This window comes from Pyrus communis, chromosome 9 (assembly GCF_963583255.1).
Source record: "Pyrus communis chromosome 9, drPyrComm1.1, whole genome shotgun sequence".
Classification (NCBI taxonomy): Eukaryota; Viridiplantae; Streptophyta; class Magnoliopsida; order Rosales; family Rosaceae; genus Pyrus; species Pyrus communis.
This window is the reverse complement of record NC_084811.1, coordinates 774,384-795,410: the sequence shown is the minus strand read 5'-3', so window position 1 is coordinate 795,410 and position 21,027 is coordinate 774,384. Positions and strand designations below refer to the sequence as shown.

General features: G+C 35.1%; 3 protein-coding genes across 5 annotated transcripts; all 3 read left to right on the top strand.

The window, feature by feature from the left end:
• The first annotated feature begins 4,817 nt into the window (after positions 1-4,817).
• On the top strand, positions 4,818-7,684 carry LOC137745382 (uncharacterized). Its single transcript, XM_068485329.1, has 5 exons — positions 4,818-5,222; positions 5,752-6,075; positions 6,160-6,334; positions 7,295-7,472; positions 7,574-7,684. Exons 2-5 carry the CDS (start codon positions 5,772-5,774, stop codon positions 7,682-7,684), a joined length of 768 nt encoding a protein of 255 aa, XP_068341430.1. The 5' UTR covers positions 4,818-5,222; positions 5,752-5,771.
• Positions 7,685-7,951: 267 nt separating this feature from the next.
• On the top strand, positions 7,952-9,002 carry LOC137744693 (uncharacterized). The gene is made up of 3 exons (XM_068484462.1): positions 7,952-8,048; positions 8,363-8,632; positions 8,725-9,002. The coding sequence occupies exons 1-3, from the start codon at positions 7,965-7,967 to the stop codon at positions 8,821-8,823; spliced, it is 453 nt and encodes a 150-aa protein (XP_068340563.1). The 5' UTR covers positions 7,952-7,964; the 3' UTR covers positions 8,824-9,002.
• Positions 9,003-16,579: 7,577 nt separating this feature from the next.
• On the top strand, positions 16,580-20,811 carry LOC137745662 (uncharacterized). Of its 3 annotated transcripts, none has more exons than XM_068485658.1 (8): positions 16,580-16,749; positions 17,806-18,129; positions 18,217-18,391; positions 19,149-19,323; positions 19,425-19,508; positions 19,821-19,928; positions 20,148-20,417; positions 20,528-20,811. In XM_068485658.1, exons 2-8 carry the CDS (start codon positions 17,826-17,828, stop codon positions 20,624-20,626), a joined length of 1,215 nt encoding a protein of 404 aa, XP_068341759.1. In that variant the 5' UTR covers positions 16,580-16,749; positions 17,806-17,825; the 3' UTR covers positions 20,627-20,811. The 3 variants fall into 3 exon arrangements, with proteins under 3 accessions (XP_068341759.1, XP_068341758.1, XP_068341757.1); XM_068485657.1 differs by having other exon boundaries at positions 16,582-16,749; positions 18,220-18,391; positions 19,146-19,323; XM_068485656.1 differs by having other exon boundaries at positions 16,582-16,749; positions 19,146-19,323.
• The last annotated feature ends 216 nt before the right edge of the window (positions 20,812-21,027 follow it).

The window sequence follows — 21,027 nt, the reverse complement described above, 5'->3', positions numbered from 1 at the left end:
CAAATTCCTCAATCTAGTAATGCCACATTTCAACCATGCCTGATAAAAAGATGGTTTTTTTTCACCTCCTCGGTTCACGCGGTAGACAGGTGGGCCCCAGAAATTCCAGGTTTTCCCACTTGAAAACCTAATAAATATCTCCTGAGAAAGTTGAATTCTTTTTTTCCTTTCAACTGTTTGCAATGCAGAAGCCTAGCTAGTAGCTGGTCTAGTGGTTGCGACCGTGTGACCAAATGTATGGCCCAAAGTTGAAGAAGTGCTTATGAATAATATATGTATTGTTAGGTCTGCTGCCAAACTTTGATTATTGCTACTACCGTGGGAGGAGAGGATTATTGTGGTGGATTTAGTAGTAAAAAGTGACTTTTGGGAAGAAGCACTTTTCGATAAGTCATGCCCACCATTTCCGGATCATTGTCCGTTTCCCAGCTTGAATCTAGCAAAATAAGTTCTGGTTTGGTACTAAGATGATTCTGAAAAAAATTTATATAAAAAAAAGCTGGAAGCTATTTTTATGTTTGGTAAACATTCAGCTTTAGCTTTTTTTCGCAGTTTTAGGTGAAAAAAAGCCAAAAACAAGAAGTTGCAAAACCCAACTTTGAAAAACTGGCTTTTTTTCACATCTGTTTTACATAAAAGTTTACCAAACACTATAGTACTTTTTTTTTTTTTTCAAAAGCACTTCTACCAAAAAGTTTACCAAACACTCTGCTACTTTATTTTACAGCTGCTTATTCTCACAGTACAGTAAAAGCAATTTTTTTTCAAAACACAACAATACCAAACCAGTTCTAATTCAACATAACCTGTCATGTGGATTGTGAACAGAAAAACATGATGAACCCTAAAAATACCAAGGGGAGATATAAATGGTATTTGATTATGCATACAGATCACTATGCCTCTAGCAAATGAGATATATTTAGGAATACAAGTATTACATGCTTATGTGTATAATAACGAATTATACTCAAATAAACTAACTAGGAATTCAAGAGCTTTAATTTAGCTCAATTTTTACATGCTTATGGGTATAAATACATGTGTTATACACATATGCATGTATTTATGAATACTTTTATTTTTTTTATACATTTCTCAAAATTCAAAAACATGATAAACATCCATTTAAAAAAACAAATGTTTTATATACATGTTCGTACACCTCAAGTTTAGGGGTTTACCAGTCTCGTATTTCACCAGCTATTATTGAGTATATTGATATTGGATGACAATGTTCTATAAACATGTATGCAGGTATCCACTTTAGGGTGCGTTGTTTGCCCTCATTAGTCTTTACTGGACTGGACTAACAGTTAGTACAATTTTGAATTTTTTACCTACAAAAACTAGTTTTAATGGAATTAGGAGAAACACATCTCGACTAAAGAGTTCGCTAAACAATCTTAGCAAGACCACCCTCCCCCCCCCCTCCCCGCTTCTTTATTTCTAATCCTTCTTTCTAATACTATATTAGTCACGTATTTAGTCAAACTTCAAGTGAGAATGAGTATTAAATAAACAAATATTTTATACACGTGTACGCACATATTCCACTTACTAACTTTGTTTTAATCGAACCATAAGTGAGAATTAATATTGGATGTGCAGATGCGGTGACATATATTTCAATAGACACAAGTCATGATCCTTGGAGAATATTGTTTTCAATTAATTAACAAACTCTACCTAACTGGCACCAGCGGCAACAGTTGAAACGGGAAATTAATTAACATAAAAACGTATGGTCAAAATCACAGAAGACCGAATCACGTGAACAAAATCCAATTTAAGATACCAACTGACAGCACCAAATTCCAGAAAATTCATGTGAACATGCCCTTGAATCTGCATGTGTGATTACAGAAACATCCTCAAACGCCATTGCTATCTGCCAGAGTTTTCTTAACGTCAACCGCGGCGGGCGAACGCGAGGGGATCCAAGAATCGCTGCCATCGAGGAGCCTAAAAGTTTTGACCCCCTTTTGTCTTTGTTAAACTATTGGTATAATTAGGGTTTCAATGTTGAAAAAAGCTTTTGCTGTTGGTGCCTTGCTGGTGTAAAAAAGAGTGATTGTCAACAACTTTGACTCCAAGCTGTAACGCTTACAAATTTAGCTAGCAGTGTTAAAGATCACTGACGTGAGTCAAATTAAACTGTCTATTTAGTACTTTCTAAATCATTCACCTTCTGTGCAAAAGAAATGCTATTGCTAGAAATATGTTTATCTTAAATACTGAAATTGTGACAATATTAACTAAACAGTTAAATGATATCTGATTTAGTTAAATGTATGTAGCATTAATCTTAAATAGTGACTTAATAAGTAAATTGTTCAGATCATCGAGCTATATCGTACGTTTAAGGGAGATCGAGAAAATAAAACAAGAAAGTTCAAATGAAATGAATTGCAAGCATCTCCATGTATTGCACGCATATTATATTATTCATGCATGTGCAATTGACTATTTAGCAACACAGATCAGGAAGCACAGCAGGATACCACGAATAACACACTGTGGAATGTGGAAAGTAGACGTGCTCAGCTAAGAGTCTCGAGTCTTTACCATGGGTCCATGGTATGTACAGAGGAATGGAGGTAGGGGGAGCCTTTTGGGGTCCACGGTAGGTAGAAGACGACCGAGTGGGTTAAAGTCAACAGTATATATCACATATTCCAGTGTAAGCCGTGTAAGTAGGGCAGTGTAGCTGATCTGACACACACATGATACATGTCCTCTTGCATTTTCTTGCTAGAGGACATTAGCAACCGATCAAAGAGTTAATACATAGGCCAAAACAGAAGAACGGAACACGCACTTTTTGCTAAAAGCCTCGATTTATCCTTTCAGAACTTGTTTGAATATGCTATTAAAATAATTAAAAGTATTTTTGATGAAAATAATTTTGAAAATAGTATTTAGTAAAAATGTTAGTAAATTCTGAAAAATCACTTAAAGTGCTTATTGGAAAAAACATATAATCAATGCTTCTTATAGAAAGCATTTAAAGTGATTTTGGAATCCAAAAATATTTTATTTAAAATCATTTTCAATCATTTTAAAAACACATCCAAACGAGCTCATATTAAGGGTGAAAACTTGGGTAAATTGTCGAACAAAAGATCGATTTGTATAAAATAGTTCATTGTTACGTGACATTTTAATCTCACAATATAAGTCAAATATATTATGTGGGATGCCTATCACAAGATCACGTCATTTGTGAGGTACTAATTCTTGTAAAAGTATGAAGATTTTTCTATGCTTCTTTCTATAGGATTGTGGTCGAAAAGTAAAATGGGAGACAGACTTACAGGCACTTTTTGTAATACTACCATGACATTCTTCTTTCTATAGGATTGTGGTCCAATAGTAAAATAGGAGAAAGACTTACAGACACTTTTTGTAATACTACCTTGACATTCTAATCAATAACATGATGTAATGTATGAAAAATACTTTGACAATTATGTTTTTAGTTGGAGATGCCACAATGGCAAAATACTTAATATAGTCCTTCTCCTAAATTAGGATTCTTTGGTGAAAATATGGGTCTCACTTTTCCCCAAAATTTTAATCTATAGTATTCATAATTAAATGTATCGTTATATTATTAAGAGATAAAAGAGCAGTAGTCTATACATGGACAAGATCGCGATGTTTTTGTTAATGTATCGTTGTATTAAAAGATTAAAAAAAATAATGTATGCATATCACATTATAGATCTAATAAGTTGTGCATCATTTTCTCTCTATCTATCACGTGAGGATAAAGTTGGAAACAAAACGATACACACCTTGGTGCAGGTAAGTTTCTCTTGAAAGAGAATCGAAACTATGGCTGCAAATAGCAACCCAATTATAAAACTTTGGGCTACCCCCACTAAGTGAAATGGTTGGGCCACCATTGTTGTGAATTGTTTTGGGCTTCTTTGTTTTAAAAAAAGTCTTATTTTCATTTGTTGCATTGGGCTTGGATTGTTGCTTTTATTGATTGTCAAAACCTGTGTGATGTAATTGGTCCATTTAATAAACATTTCGCCGTAGGTTTTCAGCTACAGTACATGGAAGAATTGAGAGATGATGAATGGTACGGTAGAGAGGGAAAGAAATAGAGTAGAAGTGAATACAAAATCTTAGAAGTGAAAACAATTCAAAATAGTTTTTTGGTTCGTTATTCATTTGTCAAGAATTTACGATATACAACAATGAGTGAATACAAAATCTTGAAAGTGAAAACAACTTAAAATAGTTTTTGTTTTTGGTTCGTTACTCATTTGTCACGAATTTCGGATATAGAGGAACGAGTGAATACAAAATCTTGGAAGTGAAAACAACTCAAAATAGTTTTCTTTTTTGGTTCGTTACTCATTTGTCAAGAATTTTCTCATTCAAATGATTAAAGATGTATACTATGTGCACAATCCTCCCTTCCCACGATTAGGGTAAAATTTATGTTCTTTCAAATTTAAAATTACAAAAATGTGAATTGGGGACCATAATGTGAAGGTAAAAGAGTTTCATATTGGTGAAATGAGAAACTTTGTAAGAGTTTATAAGAGGTTGAGTTACTTCCCATATTGGTTTTATGGTGGAAGTTCAACTTTCTTCATGGTTTCAGAGCTAGGTTGACTCACGTGTGAAGCCCAACCCCACACGTGCTCCACGTCACTCACTTCGTGTTGTTCATGTATTTAACTTGAAAATTTGTTACACGTACTCCACGTCGTCCAATTCATATTGTTCATGTGTTTGGCTGGGTATATAGAGAACCGTCCGGCAAGGCTTGTCGCAGAACAGTATACATAGAACCCTCCACCAAGTTGTCACCAGAAAAATAAAAAAGAAAACCCCCTCAGGAAGTTTTACTGTATCACAAAAAGTTGAAGATGAACATGTCTATAAAACCTCACAAGGCAATGCACAGAGTAAGGCTACCCCAATTTGTTATCTTAATCATTTTTTGATCTCTCAAGTTTTCAACTTTCTAGCTAAACTTAGTGCAACCTATAACTTTATAAAAACCCTCCAGCAACTCAGCAAGGTTTGTCATTGCCACAGAACAGTATATAGAGAACCGTCCAGGAAGTTGTTACCAGAAAAGATAAAAGAAAACCCACCCTACTAAGTTTTGCTTAAATCACAAAAAGTTGAAGAAGAAGAAAAGGTGCGAACTTTCGGATTCCATGTCTATAAAACCTCACAAGGCAATGCACAGAGTAAGGCTACCCCAATTTGTTATCTTAATCATTTTTTGATCTCTCAAGTTTTCAACTTTCTAGCTGCCTCTCTGGGTTGTTATTTCTGGGAAAGCTTAGCTCCTTCTTCTTCTTCTCTGTATAAAACCCTCCCCATTAATTATTTGATCGTCTTTATATAATTACTTTGGATGTTTATTTGCTCTGTTCTGTATTCATATCAATTCGAAGCTATGTATTTTGGTCCAAGAAAGTGATCAAAGTAACCCAGTTCATCAATTTCTCTGGAAAGAACCCTACCATGATCAGATTCCCACTACATTAGGCGTACCATTTTTGTAATTTTTGTAAATTTTCCGAATTCGAATGAAAGCATTCAACTTTCTTCATTTTCCTCAGCAACCAAGCAAACCAACAAGAATTAACATTTCAACAGGCTGGATTTTCTTAGAAAGAACACTTGTTGCTACATAAACATGAGTACTCTGTTTTAAAGCCTCTTTTCTTTTTGATTTTCGGTTGCCCTCACTTTGATCCTTTGTTTTTATAGGTATAAGTGCTAGTTCTGCAATGGCTTACGTTCCACCACACAGGCGGCACTCGAAGGAATCGGAGAGGCCATTGCTGACTCCAGAGCTGCTTGCTCCTCAATACAAGAAAAACTTAAATATCAAGCCATATAATAAGTCTAATGTGGAATGTAATGGAGAAATAGTTTATGCAGACCATTCTACATTTAGATGGTGCGCCATCGCTTTGGATGACGAGAACCAGTTTCCATCTTCTGTTAATCTTGAGCCCATTACCTTGGAGTCAGCTGAGCTGAATTATGGAAAAAATCGTGTAGCTCTGATCAATACTAGTCTAATTAATGGTTAGAACCTCAATATTTCTTTTAGTGCGGTTATCTTATAACTTGTTACTTGGGTTATGGATTTGTTAGGCTGATACTTTACAGAAGGAGGTGAGGTGAAATGGAATTTGCCAAGGAGCCCTTGGGAATCTATAACAGAAAATGTGCTGGAAGACTTACTTTCGACATTTAAACACGTGAGGAATGAAATGAAGTCTGCAAAGCTCAAAGAAGTATATCCAACCTTGGTTGCCAGAGTAGGGAAAGTACTCTTTCGCAGGTTAGATTCCCTCCTTATCTAATCCATTGGTTAGCTTTTGAGCCTCATGTGCCATTCATTAACTTGATTGTGTCATGCGATTATTCATGAATTTGATCTTTTAGCTGCCTCAGAATACTGGCTAAAGTAGAACAAAAGAATAGTCTATACTCTGATAAAAGGTCATATTTTGGCCTTTTAGCTTAGAAGATATGGTGCCATGTTCGACGGTGAAGTAGGATTATGAAATTCTGCCCTTGTTTTTCAATACTTGATACAGTCATATTTCGGTATTGATGCTTAATCACTGTCAGTCAGCTCATATTTCACCTTAGTTTTGCAACAATGCTTAATCACTGGCAGTCATCTCATATTTCACCTTAGTTTTGCAACAATGGAAAGGAATGTTTAACTACTCAGTTGTACATGAGCAGATGAAGGACAATTTTTTGTTAAAATCTTTATGTCAGGAGCCCTTTAGTTAACATGGAATCTATCAGAAAAAAATTGTCTACAGAAACCTGGAACAATTGGGGAAATCAATTTACACAAACATCCCTGTTTCATATAAGGAAAAGATTGTAAAGGAAGTTGTCCCGAAAGTTGGAGTTGATTTCGAAGAGGAGAAAGATATATACCAAGTAAAGCTATTCAGCCTTTTGTGCCATTCATTTAGTTGATTGTTCCAAGCGATTATCCTTTTTACCTTTGTGTTGTTCTTTTATCCGCCTCAGAATACTGGTTGAAGTAGAACAAAATAATAGTCTATACTATGATAAAAGGTTACATTTAGCATTTTAGTTTAGAAGGTAGGATGCCAAGTTGAACAGTGAAGCAGGATTGTAAAACTCTGCCCTTGTTTTTCGATACTTGATACAATATTATTTTGGTATCGATGCTTAATTACTGTCAATAATCATATTTCATATAATTTGTACACGAACAGATGTATACCAATTTTTGTTGAAATCATTGAATCAGGAGCCCTTCAGTTAACATGGAATCCATCAGAAAAAAATCGTGTACTGAAATCTCGAAACAATGGAACCGATTATTTTACATAAACACTCCTGTTTCATATAAGGAAAAGATTGTGAACGAAGTTGTCCCCAAAATTGGAGTTGATTCCGAAGAGGAGGAAGATACATACGAAGTACAGGTATTTCTTTTAGACACGTCAACTTACTGAGTTCTGAGTTCATGTTTTCCAGAATTCTGACTGTAGCTATTGAATTGCTCATTTATTTTCTTCTTGTATAGTTGTCTGATTCTACGAATCCAGATTCAACTCTCTTCTGCAGATGTCGGGTAATGAAAGAACATGGAAAGCTACAACTCTGTGAGGCAAGTTTTCCAATTCATGCCAACTAAATTTGATGAAACCGTATATGTTGCATCAATATCACGATTGAGTTGCCACGATATTGATTAGATAATTTAGATATAATATATTATGCTGCAAAATATGAGTGTTGTATAACAAAACCCTCCAATTTTTGAAATAATTCGTGAGGAGCCTTTCCAGCTCATTAATATTGTCCGGACTCTTCCCTCTCTTAATTTTCCCTGTTGCTTGCCGTAGGGTTTGCATCCTGAGACTTAAATCGAAATGTCAACTTTGTTTCAGATCAAATTAAATCGAGCGCGTAACATGGTAGTGGACATTTCATGCACTACTAAGAATCTGGACCTGAGGCTAATCCTATACACGACAAGACTCGTAACTAATCTGACTGTAAGCTGCTTCACCCAGTCCCTTAGAAATTTACACTTTTAATCCTTATTTCAGCAAAGATATTAATTATGTCCTATATTTATCTTCAAGCCACAATCAAAACAAAGAATAGGACTTTTTTCTAGAAATGTAACGGGGCGATGGGTTAACCATACTGGATCCCTGGCTGAACTTATGAAGGTTCGTGATGTTCAGTTGGAGATACCTTTGTATGGTATAGTAAGCAGTTTAGCTACTTGTATGGATTTGCCAGTGTGGTTACGGTTTCGAGGGTTACAATCTTAGAAAAAACGATTTAATTGTTGCTATTTCAGGATGATGAGATGCAAAGCATTACGGATCTGATTAATTCTGCGATTCTAGATCCAGACGTGAAGGGTGGACTGAGATGGCCCCAGGGGAAGGAGTCTTCTGGAGATAAATACGAAGTTGTTAGGGTTTGGCACATAATAGCAAATACGTATAGAAATTCATCAGTGAGACTGGAAATAAAACACACTGATCGATTTGATTTCAGAACCTTAACTGGGGAAGCTTCTTGGGGGACAAGTCTGGTGCTGGAAAACGTCATGTCAAAGTTACAGGTAAACGCTGCCTTTTCTCTGGGGCAAATTTTTTTAGTTCATGTGCTGAAATTAAAGATTGGGCTGAAATCTCCTTTTCTTTTAATTTTCAGGAAGAGAATGTCGAAGCCAGCTCAATTTACGAGATACTTAAGGAAGATATGCAGTTGATATGGGATAACTTCTTAAGCTGTGAACGTTTTCTGACATGAAATTGCATTGTAAATCAGTGAGCACTGTCTATCTGTGCGACTGTAGATCTGTCTACATCCCGAGTTTTATGTTCAACTTTCGGCATCGTTTGATGAATAATGAGTAGCTGTTTTAATGTTTCTAGCAATTCTGTTTGTATCTGGCATTGTTGATGGTTAATGAAGTTTTTTAGATTTTACATTTCGATGACTTGATTGGTTTTCTTCTAAGACAATTCTAGCCGTACATCTCTCGTTCGAACTTCCCTCTCCTTGCATTATTGTAGTAGTTTCAAACTCCCACCCCTCTCCCTAATAATAGTAAAAAAATTATTTAAACAAAAAGTATGGTTTTCTTGTTAGACAATTCATTAATTTGCCATGCATGTCTAACTTGACTTATATATGCAAGTATTGAAGAATGTTGAAGCCCACATCGGAAAACTGACGGATTCAAATACAACTTATACTGAATGGATGTACTAATAAATGCATCGAAGCCTTTTGTGTAAAATCCCACAGCTCAGGGTAAAACTTTGACCGAAAGCATATATCTGTGATATTCATAGGTGGTACTTGAAGGCATGCTATATTATCTTCAAAGGTTAATTTGGTTTCTTTCACTGTAACTCTGATGACCCCTTCAATGAACCTGGAATCTATTAGGGAAGGTTTCGATACTGAAAGGATAAAGAGGTGATGGCTATTATTACTTTGGTCAAAAGTTATTGGAAGTTATATTTGGAGAAACTCAAAAGGCAATGCGAAGAGTAAAAGCCATATATAATAAAGTCTTTAAAGACTCATGTCCAAGCGTGCATTTTATATAAGTTTTGGTGTATGCTTTCAAGTTTTCAACTTTCTACCTGCGTCTGCGTACTGATTACTGTGAAAGCCCCCTCTCCTCCTCCTCCTCCTCCTCCTCCTCCTCCACCTCCTCCTCCTTTTTGTACAAATTGAATGTCTTAATATTTATGATCACAATCCCTCATTCTCCCACTAGAGCCAACACTTATTTAACACAATACTTATTGACATGAAATCATACTTTGTTAATACTAAGTTCTTCATGGATACTAGCATTTGACTGAAATTTGTAATTGTGTGAATGTTTTAAGTTGTATTAAGTATGATTTCATGTCAATACTAAACTCATACTTGTTAAACAAGTACGATGTAATCGTGGGATTAATTGCCCTGCTCCTCTCCCGTATGCATGTTCGTGTCACTCATATTTTTCGAGAGGGTAACGCAGTTGTCGATTGTTTGGCTAATTTCGGTTTGAATCATTATGGGATTATATTGGGACTCTTGTCCTCCTTGTGCAACTTCTACTTACATTCATAACCTTTCTTCAAGGCCGAATTTTAGGTTTTCATAGTTTGGTCCTTGATGGTTGTAGAACTATTAGTTTTCATTGGGGTGGTTCGTGCTGGTAGTGCTTATTATATGTGGTCTACAGTTTCAGATTTTGCACATGCCGCCCATGCTTGTGACCTTGAGTTTCGTCTTCTTGTTTGTTTTCGTTAATGTTTCTTTGTTTTTCTCTTAGCAGGTTTTGGCTTTGTCCCCCGCTTGTATTGTTTTATTTTTGCTTTTCTTTATTTAATAAATTCGTAGATAGGGGACAAGAGGGTCATTCTATCAGGGAGTTAGCCCTTTCTAATCGCTTTGAGCAGAAAGGAAGTAGCCTAATTGTAGTAGACAGCTAATCCTAGGGTCTTGGTTCTTTCTTTCCGCATTGTGCGGGTTTAGAGAATAAGATTTCTACTATTGTAGTTCGACGATTAAGCCTTATGCATAGCTCGACTCACCTAATCCTTTCATTAAAAAAAAGTTTATTTATAACTTAATGGTTCCCTTAAGTTCTTCATGGATATTAGCTTTTGACTGAAACTTGTAATCGTGGATTTTGTTAATACTAAACTCATGGCCATTTGTAATCGTGGATTATAACTTAATGGTTCCCTTAAGTTCTTCATGGATATTAGCTTTTGACTGAAACTTGTATTCGTGGATTTTGTCGTTACACCGTGGGATGATGGTCATGAAATTATGATATTAGAATGTTAAGTTTTAGTAACGTGTGAGGTTTTATTTTAAAATTAATTAACAGTATTGGGAGAAACTTTATTTTTTATTTTTATAAATGTGGAACTCACTGTTATCACGTTATCACTTAACAATTAACTTAATAAATTTTCTAATAGATGTATGAAATTGAAACTAAAACCCAAATTTTTTATGACATTGTGACGTTTTAAAGATGATGTATGAAGTTACAGTTACACCCAAACTTAATCCAACCTATAACTTTATAAAAACCCTCCAGCAACTCAGCAAGGTTTGTCATTGTCACAGAACGGTATATAGAGAACCGTCCAGGAAGTTGTTACCAGAAAAGATAAAAGAAAACCCACCCTACTAAGTTTTACTTAAATCACAAAAAGTTGAAGAAGAAGAAAAGGTGCGAACTTTCGGATTCCATGTCTATAAAACCTCACAAGGCAATGCACAGAATAAAGCTACCTCAATTTGTTACCTTAATCATTTTTTGGTCTCTCAAGTTTTCATAGTTTCTGTCTGCCTCTCTGGGTAGTGATTTCTGGGTAAGCTTAGCTCCTTTTTCTTCCTCTTCTTCTTCTTCTTCTTCTTCTTCTCTCTCTCTCCTTATAAAATCCTCCCCATTAATTATTTGATCTTCTTTTTAAAATTACTTTGAATGTTTTATTTGCTCACGAACATATCATGCCTTAATAAGAATTTGGACCTCAGACTCATGCTATGCATGAAGAAGATCGTAACAGCTTTCGCTGTAAGTTGCTGTACCTGGAACAATATTGAGACTTTTTATTTTATTCTTCGTTGATTAAAATTGTTGGTGCGACCAGGATGATGAGATGCAACGCATTAGGGATGTAATTAGTTCGGCGATTCTGGATTCAAATGTGAAGGGAGGGTTGAGATGGCCACTAGGGAAGGCGTTTTCTGGAGGCCGGTATAATGTTGTTGAAATTTGGCATACATTTACCACTACTTATGAAAATCCATCTCTGAAACTAAAGTTCAGGCATGCGAATCGCTTCGATTTTACCACCTTAGCTGGTGAAACTGGTTGGGAGGTTAGGCTGTTTCTGAAAATGCTCGTTTCAAAGTTACAGGTAAGTCTCTCACAACCAAGCATCTATCATGTAATGTACCTAGAAAAGATCTGTCATGTGTTCATCATATCATACGTCGATCTTATTCTTTCGATCTTTCAGGAGGAGAATGTTGAAGTCGGCTTGATTTCTGATATGCTGCAGGGGAATGTGAAGTTCATATGGGACAACTTCTTATGCTGTGAACCTTTTCTAACATGAAATGGAACTGCACGTTGTAAACTTCTCTATTGGAACAATGATTTACTACTTGGTTTGTTGTAAACCCCGGTATTTTTTGGCACTCGGTTCCTTCATCTTAAGTCATGTTCAGTTTACTTTTTAGATTCGGAACTCTTAGTCGAGCTAATGGCGAGATCTTTTCTGCTGTTGGAGTGATTGCTTGTGGGAGTGATTTGCTTTGCTCAATTATGATTTTGTCATTACACTGTGGGATGATGGTTATGAATTTGTGATTTCAGAATGTTTAGTTTTAACTACCTCAAAAGTGAGGCTCTCAATGAACTCTCCGCCACCTCATGCTTTTGACACAATTCTTGTGCCAACATTATAAAACATTGTAAAAAAAAATATGAGGTGATATAGTGTTCATGGAGAGTCTCACTTTGAGAAAGTCTCCTTAGTATTTCTGTTACAAAGAAAATTGAGATTTTACCAAAAAAATCAATTGATAGTAGGGAAAAACCTGATTCATTATAAGCTTATACAAAGTTCGTTAACCTTATGATGGGAGACAATCTTTGATGAGAAAGATGTAACTACTAGATAACTAGATTTATAGTCATATGTGAACTGAATAATAATCCAAATGTTTAATTTAAGCATTTAATTAAACCATTATCCCTTACATGAGCCCTCTAGTTGATTTTTTCTAACCTTGATGGTACAAAGTGTCACATCCCGGCCCGGGGTCCACCACATCCCGGGCCCTCTCCACCACCGTAGCACGATATTGTCCGCTTTGGGCTCCGACCACGCCCTCACGGTTTTGTTTTTGGGAACTCACACGAGAACTTCCCAATGGGTCACCCATCATGGGATTGCTCTAGCCCCCTTCTCGCTTAACTTCGGAGTTCCTACGGAACCTGAAGCCAGTGAGCTCCCAAAAGGCCTCGCGCTAGGTAGGGATGAGAATATACATATAAGGATCACTCCCCTGGGCGATGTGGGATGTTACAATTGTCATATCCCGGCCCGGGGGGGACCACTTCCCGGGCCCGCTCCACCACCGTAGCATGATATTGTCCGTTTTGGGCCCCGACCACGCCCTCATGGTTTTGTTTCTGGGAACTCACACGAGAACTTCTCGATGGGTCACCCATCCTGGGAATGCTCTCGCGCGCTACTCGCTTAACTTCGGAGTTCCCATGGAACCCGAAGCCAGTGAGCTCCCAAAAGGCCTCGTGCTAGGTAGGGATGAGAATATACATATAAGGATCACTCCCCTGAGCGATGTGGGATGTCACACAAAGAATACTTATTAATAAGAAAATTAAAAGTTACACTTATATAGAAGGGACAAAAACCTTATCCCTTGCAACACAAAAAATAAGAAAGGAATAAAAACTTGATCCCTCCTAAATCTTGTAGAAAATGAATACAAGAAAATAGGGGTGCAAATGACCAAAACCCCTCAAACAAAACTTAAAAGTCATTGCAACCAAGCGACAATCTATAAATTATATCCGAAAAAGATTACCCCGAGTTGAATTATTCTCTCTAATAGTTTCTTGTATTACAAAAAAAAAAAAAAGATACTTTAGATGCAGTCCTTAGTCTCTAACATTCTTTGATTAAAACCTTAATGTTATTCAAAGTTTGATCAAAGTCCCTTGACTTTGTACACCTCATTATATTACTATTAATATTTATATTTTTATAGTTTTGACATTAATTGTTTGATATTTTATGAGATTTATAATCCTATAAATTTAAAATTCCCTCATTAAAATACTATTAGAAGCGGCTACAATAAAAAAATTCAAACATTTTGATTGAATAAATGGATAAAAACTATGTAACAATAAGAAATAATAAATGGCAAAAGAATGTATCCATAGTGTTAAAAAAATTGGTACATTTTACAAAAAAAATTGGTACATTTCACATATAACAAAGTGGTACATTAATAAAAAAGAATGAGTACATTATAAATAAATTAGGGTACAAATAAAAGATTAAAAAATTATGAGTACAAATGAAATTTTAAAAAATATGGGTGCAAAAAGAAATTAATACATGGGTACAAATTAAAACCAAAAAGAAAATACTACAAATTAAAAAAAAATAGGTTGCAAAATAAAAGTGGGTACAAACTAAAAATATAAATATATGATACAAAGTTTAGCCATAAAACATAAATATACCATATGTAATTTTTCTATCATTGATTAATTATACAATGTCACGTGACGGTAAACACATGGGCACAAATACAAATAAAACTTTAAAAAATATGAACACAAAAAGAAATTAATATATGGGTACAAATTAAAACTGAAAAGAAAATTGGCACAAATTAAAAAAGGTTTGCAAATTAAAAACAGGTACAAACTAAAATAAAAATATATGATAAAAAATTTAACCATAAATATAAATATACTAATTGTAACATTTTTAACACTAAAGAAATATATTTAAAAATAAAAAATATTTTATTATTAAAATAATTAATAATGTTATTAATACCTAAAGATCTTGAACAAAAATTAAAAAAGAATAAAATTTTAATTAATATAATAATAAAAGAAGGAATTAGAACCTAATTTCTCCTTAAAAAAAAATTATAATCGTAACTCATTTGCCCGATTCCAATGATTAAAGATATTTACTATGTGTGCACAATCCTCCCTTCGCAAAGTAACGCTAGGGTAAAATGTGAACTGGGGACCATATGGACCTACAAACCTCAATAAAAGTTAAACATAGTAATGGGAAAAAAACAATATCACTGTCAAAAACTTCTTTTTTATTTTTTTACTTTATAAAAACCATCCAGCAAGGTTTGTCACAGAACAGTGTACAGAGAAATCTCTGTTGAGTCTATTTTATATTATATATTTTATCCTAATTTTAGAATGCTTTGGTATTTATTTTGGTGAAATTTTGATATTTTGATTCATATTTTTAAAGTAAAACATGCGACTTTCTTTTGAGCAAAAAGTGATGAAAGTGATGAATTTTGGAGTAATTCCAATTGAAGGATGTTTGTGAGTCTCTCAGCTTGTTCGTGCCAAAGTTTCAGATTTTCCTAACAAGTGGTTAATTTACGACGATGAAATAAAGGAGCAGTGCGCGAAGCTGTCAAAGTGACATTTTGGTCTTATTTGGGTTTTTTGGCATCAAAGATGGTGTCTTTTGCTATTGGACTCTTCTAAAGAAATGTTCAGAACATCTTAAGCCTTAAAATAAGTTATATTGGCCTGTTTTGGAGGTGTTTTAGGCCTAGAACGTGGTTGTTTTGGAGACATGTTCATAATGTCTCAAGCTTTAAAATAAGTTATCTTGGGCATGTTTTGAAGGTGTTTTAGGCCTAGAACGTGGCTGTTTTGTGGCTGGGCTGATTTCCCATTATTGATTAGAATTATGTTTCTTGGTTTCTTTTAACTTATTATGTTTCTTAGTTTTTATAAGATCTTTTATGGGAAGGATTTTATTTGGTAGTAATATAAATAAGGCTTATTACGCCATTAGGGTTGGAGGCATTATTTTGGAGAATTTGGCTTAGATGGCTTTTGATTATTCAAGTTTATTTATAAGGTGTTTTCTATCCATGTATTAATAATATTTTTCTTTATGATGTGCGTAATTAGTCTCTTTTGTTAGGGCAAGACCACGAGCCTTAGCAAGAAAATGTAGTTTATTTTCAATTTATTTATGATTTATACATGCAAATTTTGTATTATTGTGTTTGAAACTATCTAATTGTTTTGATGCTTAATCACTATTAGGATATTTAGAAAATGAATTTGTTGCAATTTTGGTCGGAGGACTGTCCCTGAAATTGACGAAAGCTTTTTATGGTTAATAATTGTAATTTCACTTAGGATGAATACCGCGTTTTAAGGGTTCATGGTTTTTCAAGGGATTTTCATAAAGCTTAAAAGAGTCTTGAATGTTTAGATTTGATTTGAATATCATGAACGGGTTGCATGTTTGAAATACATTCTATATTGGGGGTCCAAGTAGAGCATACTTTAGAAAAACCTAACCTTCAAAATATTCTTAAGTGGTTGAGAGAACTATATAGAATTGTTAAGGTGATAATGAAATTATAGTCCTTTTACAAATTACAACTTTATTTTCAAAATTCATTTTCTTTTGTTTTCTTTATTTTGCTGATTTATTTAATTATTTAATTAAAATTCGTTTTTATTATTTTGAATTTCAAAATCAACTTTTTCCAAACTTAATTTTAAATAGTAATTAAGAATTAGCTAAACATAAATTATTTAATCAATCTCTATAGAAACCGATATTGTTTAAGTCATTTATACTATAACTATCTTGTTCTCTTACAAATATTTTAAAGTATTTTTTGAGGTAAAATCCTATCAACCGCCACCAACTTGTCTTGTCACTAGGAAAAGACAAAAAGAAAAACCCACTCCAGCAAGTTATCTCAAAGCCGAAGGAGAAGAAAAGGTGCACACTTTCGAATTCCATGTCTACGAAACCTCACAAGGCAATGAACAGAGTAAAGCTACCACAATTTCTTATCTTAAATATTTTTTTGGTCTCCCAAGCTTTCAACTTTCTATCTGCCTCTCTTGGTAGTGATTTCTGGGTAAGTTCTTCTTCTTCTTCTTCTTCTTCTCTCTCTCTCAACTTATCAAATTCTCCCCATTAATTGTTTGATTATCTTTATATATTTACTTTGAGTGTTTTATCTGCTCTGTTGTGTGTTCATATCAATCCGAAGCTATATATTTTGCTCCAACAAAGTGATCAAAATAATTACCCAGTTGATCAATTTCTCAGGAAAGAACCCTACCATGATCACGTTCTCGGAGAAGGATCCTCTCCGGATCTCTCTCTGGGGATCCATGGCGATCGTTTAATCTTGGCCCTTCACGGAAATCGTGCGGTCACAATTAATTTTTGTTTTTTTCCACTCAAGCCCACGTAATCCTTCTGCCTTTGTCTGTTCACCCCCCCCCCCCCCCCCCCCCCCCCCCCAACGAACCCACCGCCATCTGCTTCATCTTCCATTTTTGCCTCCAGATCCTTCGCATCTGCCGCCTAATCCGCATCGTTTTTCCCTTTACCTTTGCCTCCCGTCGTTTACTTTAACATTAAAATTTGAAACACTAAACCTCCTAAAATAATTGAATGAAAAAGTGGAGAATTTTAGAAAATTTGCATAGATGACAAAAAAAAAAAAAAAAAAAAAAAAAAAAAAAGAAAGAATTAGTTTTTGACCGTTCGATTTACATAGATGATCTGGATTGAAGGATCCCCACGGATCCTCAGAGAGAGATCCGGAGATGATCCTGGTCCACTTTATTAGGCAAACCATTTTTGTAACTGTTCCAAATTCGAATGAAAGGTTTCAACTTTCTTCATTTTCCTCAGCAACCAGATAAAACCAACAAGAACACTTGTTGCTGCATAAATATGAGTACTCTGTTTTTGGATTGCCCTCACTTTGGAGAAATTTTTAGTTGTGATGGGAATATGTATGGTAGGTATACCACACGTTTTTATGTTAGTGGTGGAAAATTTTAATTTTTAAGTTATTAACCTTTTAACACACATAACCCACCATTTATATAAGGACACGTGCTCGTGTGATGGTCACACTGAAAAATCTCTCCTTACTTTGATCCTTTGTTTTTTATAGGCATAAGTGCTAGTTCTACAATGGCTTACGTTCCACCACACAGGCGGCACTCGAAGGGACCGGAGAGGCCATTGCTCACTCCAGAGCTGCTTGCTCCTCAATCCAAGAAAAACTTAAATGTCAAGCCATATAATAAGCCTATTGTGGATTGGACTGAAAATATAGTTTATGCAGACCATTCTACACATGGATGGTGCGCCATCCCTTTGGATGACGAGAACCAGTTTCCATCTTCTGTTAATCTTGAGCCCGTTACCTTGGAGTCTGCTGAGCTGAATTTTGGAGGCAATCATCTAGCTTTGATCAATACCAGTCTAGTTAATGGTTAGAACTTCAATAATTCTTTTTGTGCATGTATTTTATAAGTTGTTACTTGGGTTATGGATTTGTTTGGCTGATACTTGATGCAAGAAGGCGGTGAGGTGAAGTGGAACTTGCCAAGGAGCCCTTGGGAATCTATAACAGAAAATGTGCTGGAAGACCTACTTTCGGCATTTAAACACGTGAGGAATGAAATGAAGTCTGCAAAGCCCAAAGAAGCATGTCCAACTCTGATTGCCAGAGTGGGGAAAGTACTCTTTCGCAGGTTAGATTTCCTCCTCATCTAATTCACCGGTTAGCTTTCGAGTCTTTTGTGCGATTCTTTAACTTGATTATGTCATGCGATTATTCATTAATTTGTTCTTTTAGTTGCCTCAGGATACTGGTTAAAGTAGAACAAAAAATAGTAATACTATGATAAAAGGGTCATATTTTGGCATTTTAGCTTAGAAGATACGGTGCCAAGTTTAACGGTGAAGTAGGATTATAAAATTCTGCCCTTGTTTTTGATACTTGATACAGAGATTTCGGTATTGATGCTTAATCACTGTCAATCATCTCATATTTCACGTTAGTTTTGTAAGAACGGAAAAGAATCTTGTACTACTCCTTAGTTGTACATGAGCAGATGAAAGACAATCTTTTGTTGAAATCTTTGTATCAGTTAACATGGAATCCATCAGAAAAAAATTTGTTTACTGAAACCTTGAAACAATGGAGGAAATCATTTTGCACAACCATCCCCATTTCATTTAAGGAAACGATTTTAAAGGAAGTTGTCTCGAAAGTTGTTGATTTTAAATGATAATATATACTATGATAAAAGGTTACATTTGGCATTTTAGTTTAGAAGGTAGGATGCCAAGTTGAAAAGTGGACTCTAAAACTCTGCCTTTGTTTTTCGATACTTGATACAATATTATTTTGGTATCGATGCTTAATTACTGTCGATAATCATATTTCATATAATTTGTACACAAACAGATGTATACCAATTTTTGTTGAAATCGTTGAATCAGGAGCCGTTCAGTTAACATGGAATCCATCAGAAAAAATTTGCGTACTGAAATCTTGAAACAATGGAGGCGATTATTTTACATAAACACTCCTGTTTCATATAAGGAAAAGATTGTGAACGAAGTTGTCCCGAAAATCGGAGTAGATTTCGAAGAGGAGGAAGATACATACGAATTACAGGTATTTCTTTTAGACACGTCAACTTACTGAGTTCTGAGTTCATGTGTTCCAGAATTCTGACTGTAGCTATTGAATCGCTCATTTATTTTCTTCTTGTATAGTTGTCTGATTCTACGAGTCCAGAGTCCACTCTCTTCTGCAGATGTCGGGTAATGAAAGAACATGGAAAGCTACAACTCTGTGAGGCAAGTTTTGCAATTCATGCCAACTAAATTTGATGAAACCATATATGTTGCATCAATATCACAATTGAGTTGCCACAATGTTGATTAGATAACTTAGATATAATATTATGCAGCAAAAATATGGGTATTGTATAATAAAACTCAATGTTCAACCACTGAATGTGATTAAGTTCTCCAATTTTTGGAATAATTTGTGAGGAGCCTTTCCAGATCATTAATATTTTCCGGACTCTTCCCTCTCTTAATTTTTCCTGTTGCTTGGCTTAGGGTTTGTATCCTGAGATTTACATCGAAATGTCAACTTTCTTTCAGATCAAGTTGAAGCCAGTGCGTAACATGGTAATGGACATTTCATGCACTACTAAGAATCTGGACCTGAGACTAATGCTGTGCACGGAGAAACATGTAACTGATCTGACTGTAAGCTGCTTCACCCAGTCCTTTATAAATTTACATTTCCATTCCTTGTTTCAGCAAAGATATTAATTTTGACCTATATTTATCTTCAAGCCACAATCAAAACAAAAGAATTAACGTTTTCTAGAAATGCAACGGGACGATATGGGTTAACCATACTGGATCCCTGGATAAGCTTCTTGGAATGAAGTTTCGTGATCATATTAATTGTTGCTATTTCAGAATGATGAGATGCAAAGCATCACGGATCTGATTAATTCTGCGATTCTAGATCCAGATTTGAAGGGTGGATTGAGGTGGCCCCCGGGGAAGGAGTCTTCTGGAGATAAATACACAGTTGTTAGGTTTTGTCACGGAATAGGTAGTACGTATAGAAATTCATCACTGAGACTGAAAGTAAAACACTATGATCGATTTGATTTGAGAACCTTAACTGGGGAAGCTTCTTGGGGGATAAGTCTGATACTGGAAAACGTCATGTCAAAGTTACAGGTAAAGGCTGCCTATTCTCTCGGACATTTTTTTTAGTTCATATGCTGAAATAAAAGATTTGTTTGAGAAAGTTTGTCGTGCGCTGAAGTCTCCTGTCGTTTAATTTTCAGGAAGAGAATTTTGAAGCCAGCACAATTCCTGAGATACTCAAGGAAGATGTGCAGTTGATATGGGATAACTTCTTGAGCTGTGAACGTTTTCTAACATGAAATTGCATGTTGTAAATCAGTGATCACTTTCTGTGCGACGTGTATATATCTGTCTACCTCCTTAGTTTTATGTTCAACTTTCGGCATCGTTTGATGAATAATTAGTAACTGTTTTTGCATTTCTTGCAATTCTGTTTGTAACTGTTATCTTTGATGGTTAATGAAAATTTTGTGATTTTACATTCGATGACCACATTACCAGTAAATGCTTCGGCTCACGTGCTTTCTTACAACCAAGATGGTTAATGAACTTTTTGCAGTTTCTTTCTGCCTTGCGTCCCACCCCACAAGCGGCGGTTAAAGGAAAAGGAATTTTTGCTACAAGATAATGCACACACATTGATAATAGGTGGAGTATATATACTCTCGAGGTTCTATAGTAACTTCTAGTAATCTAATGT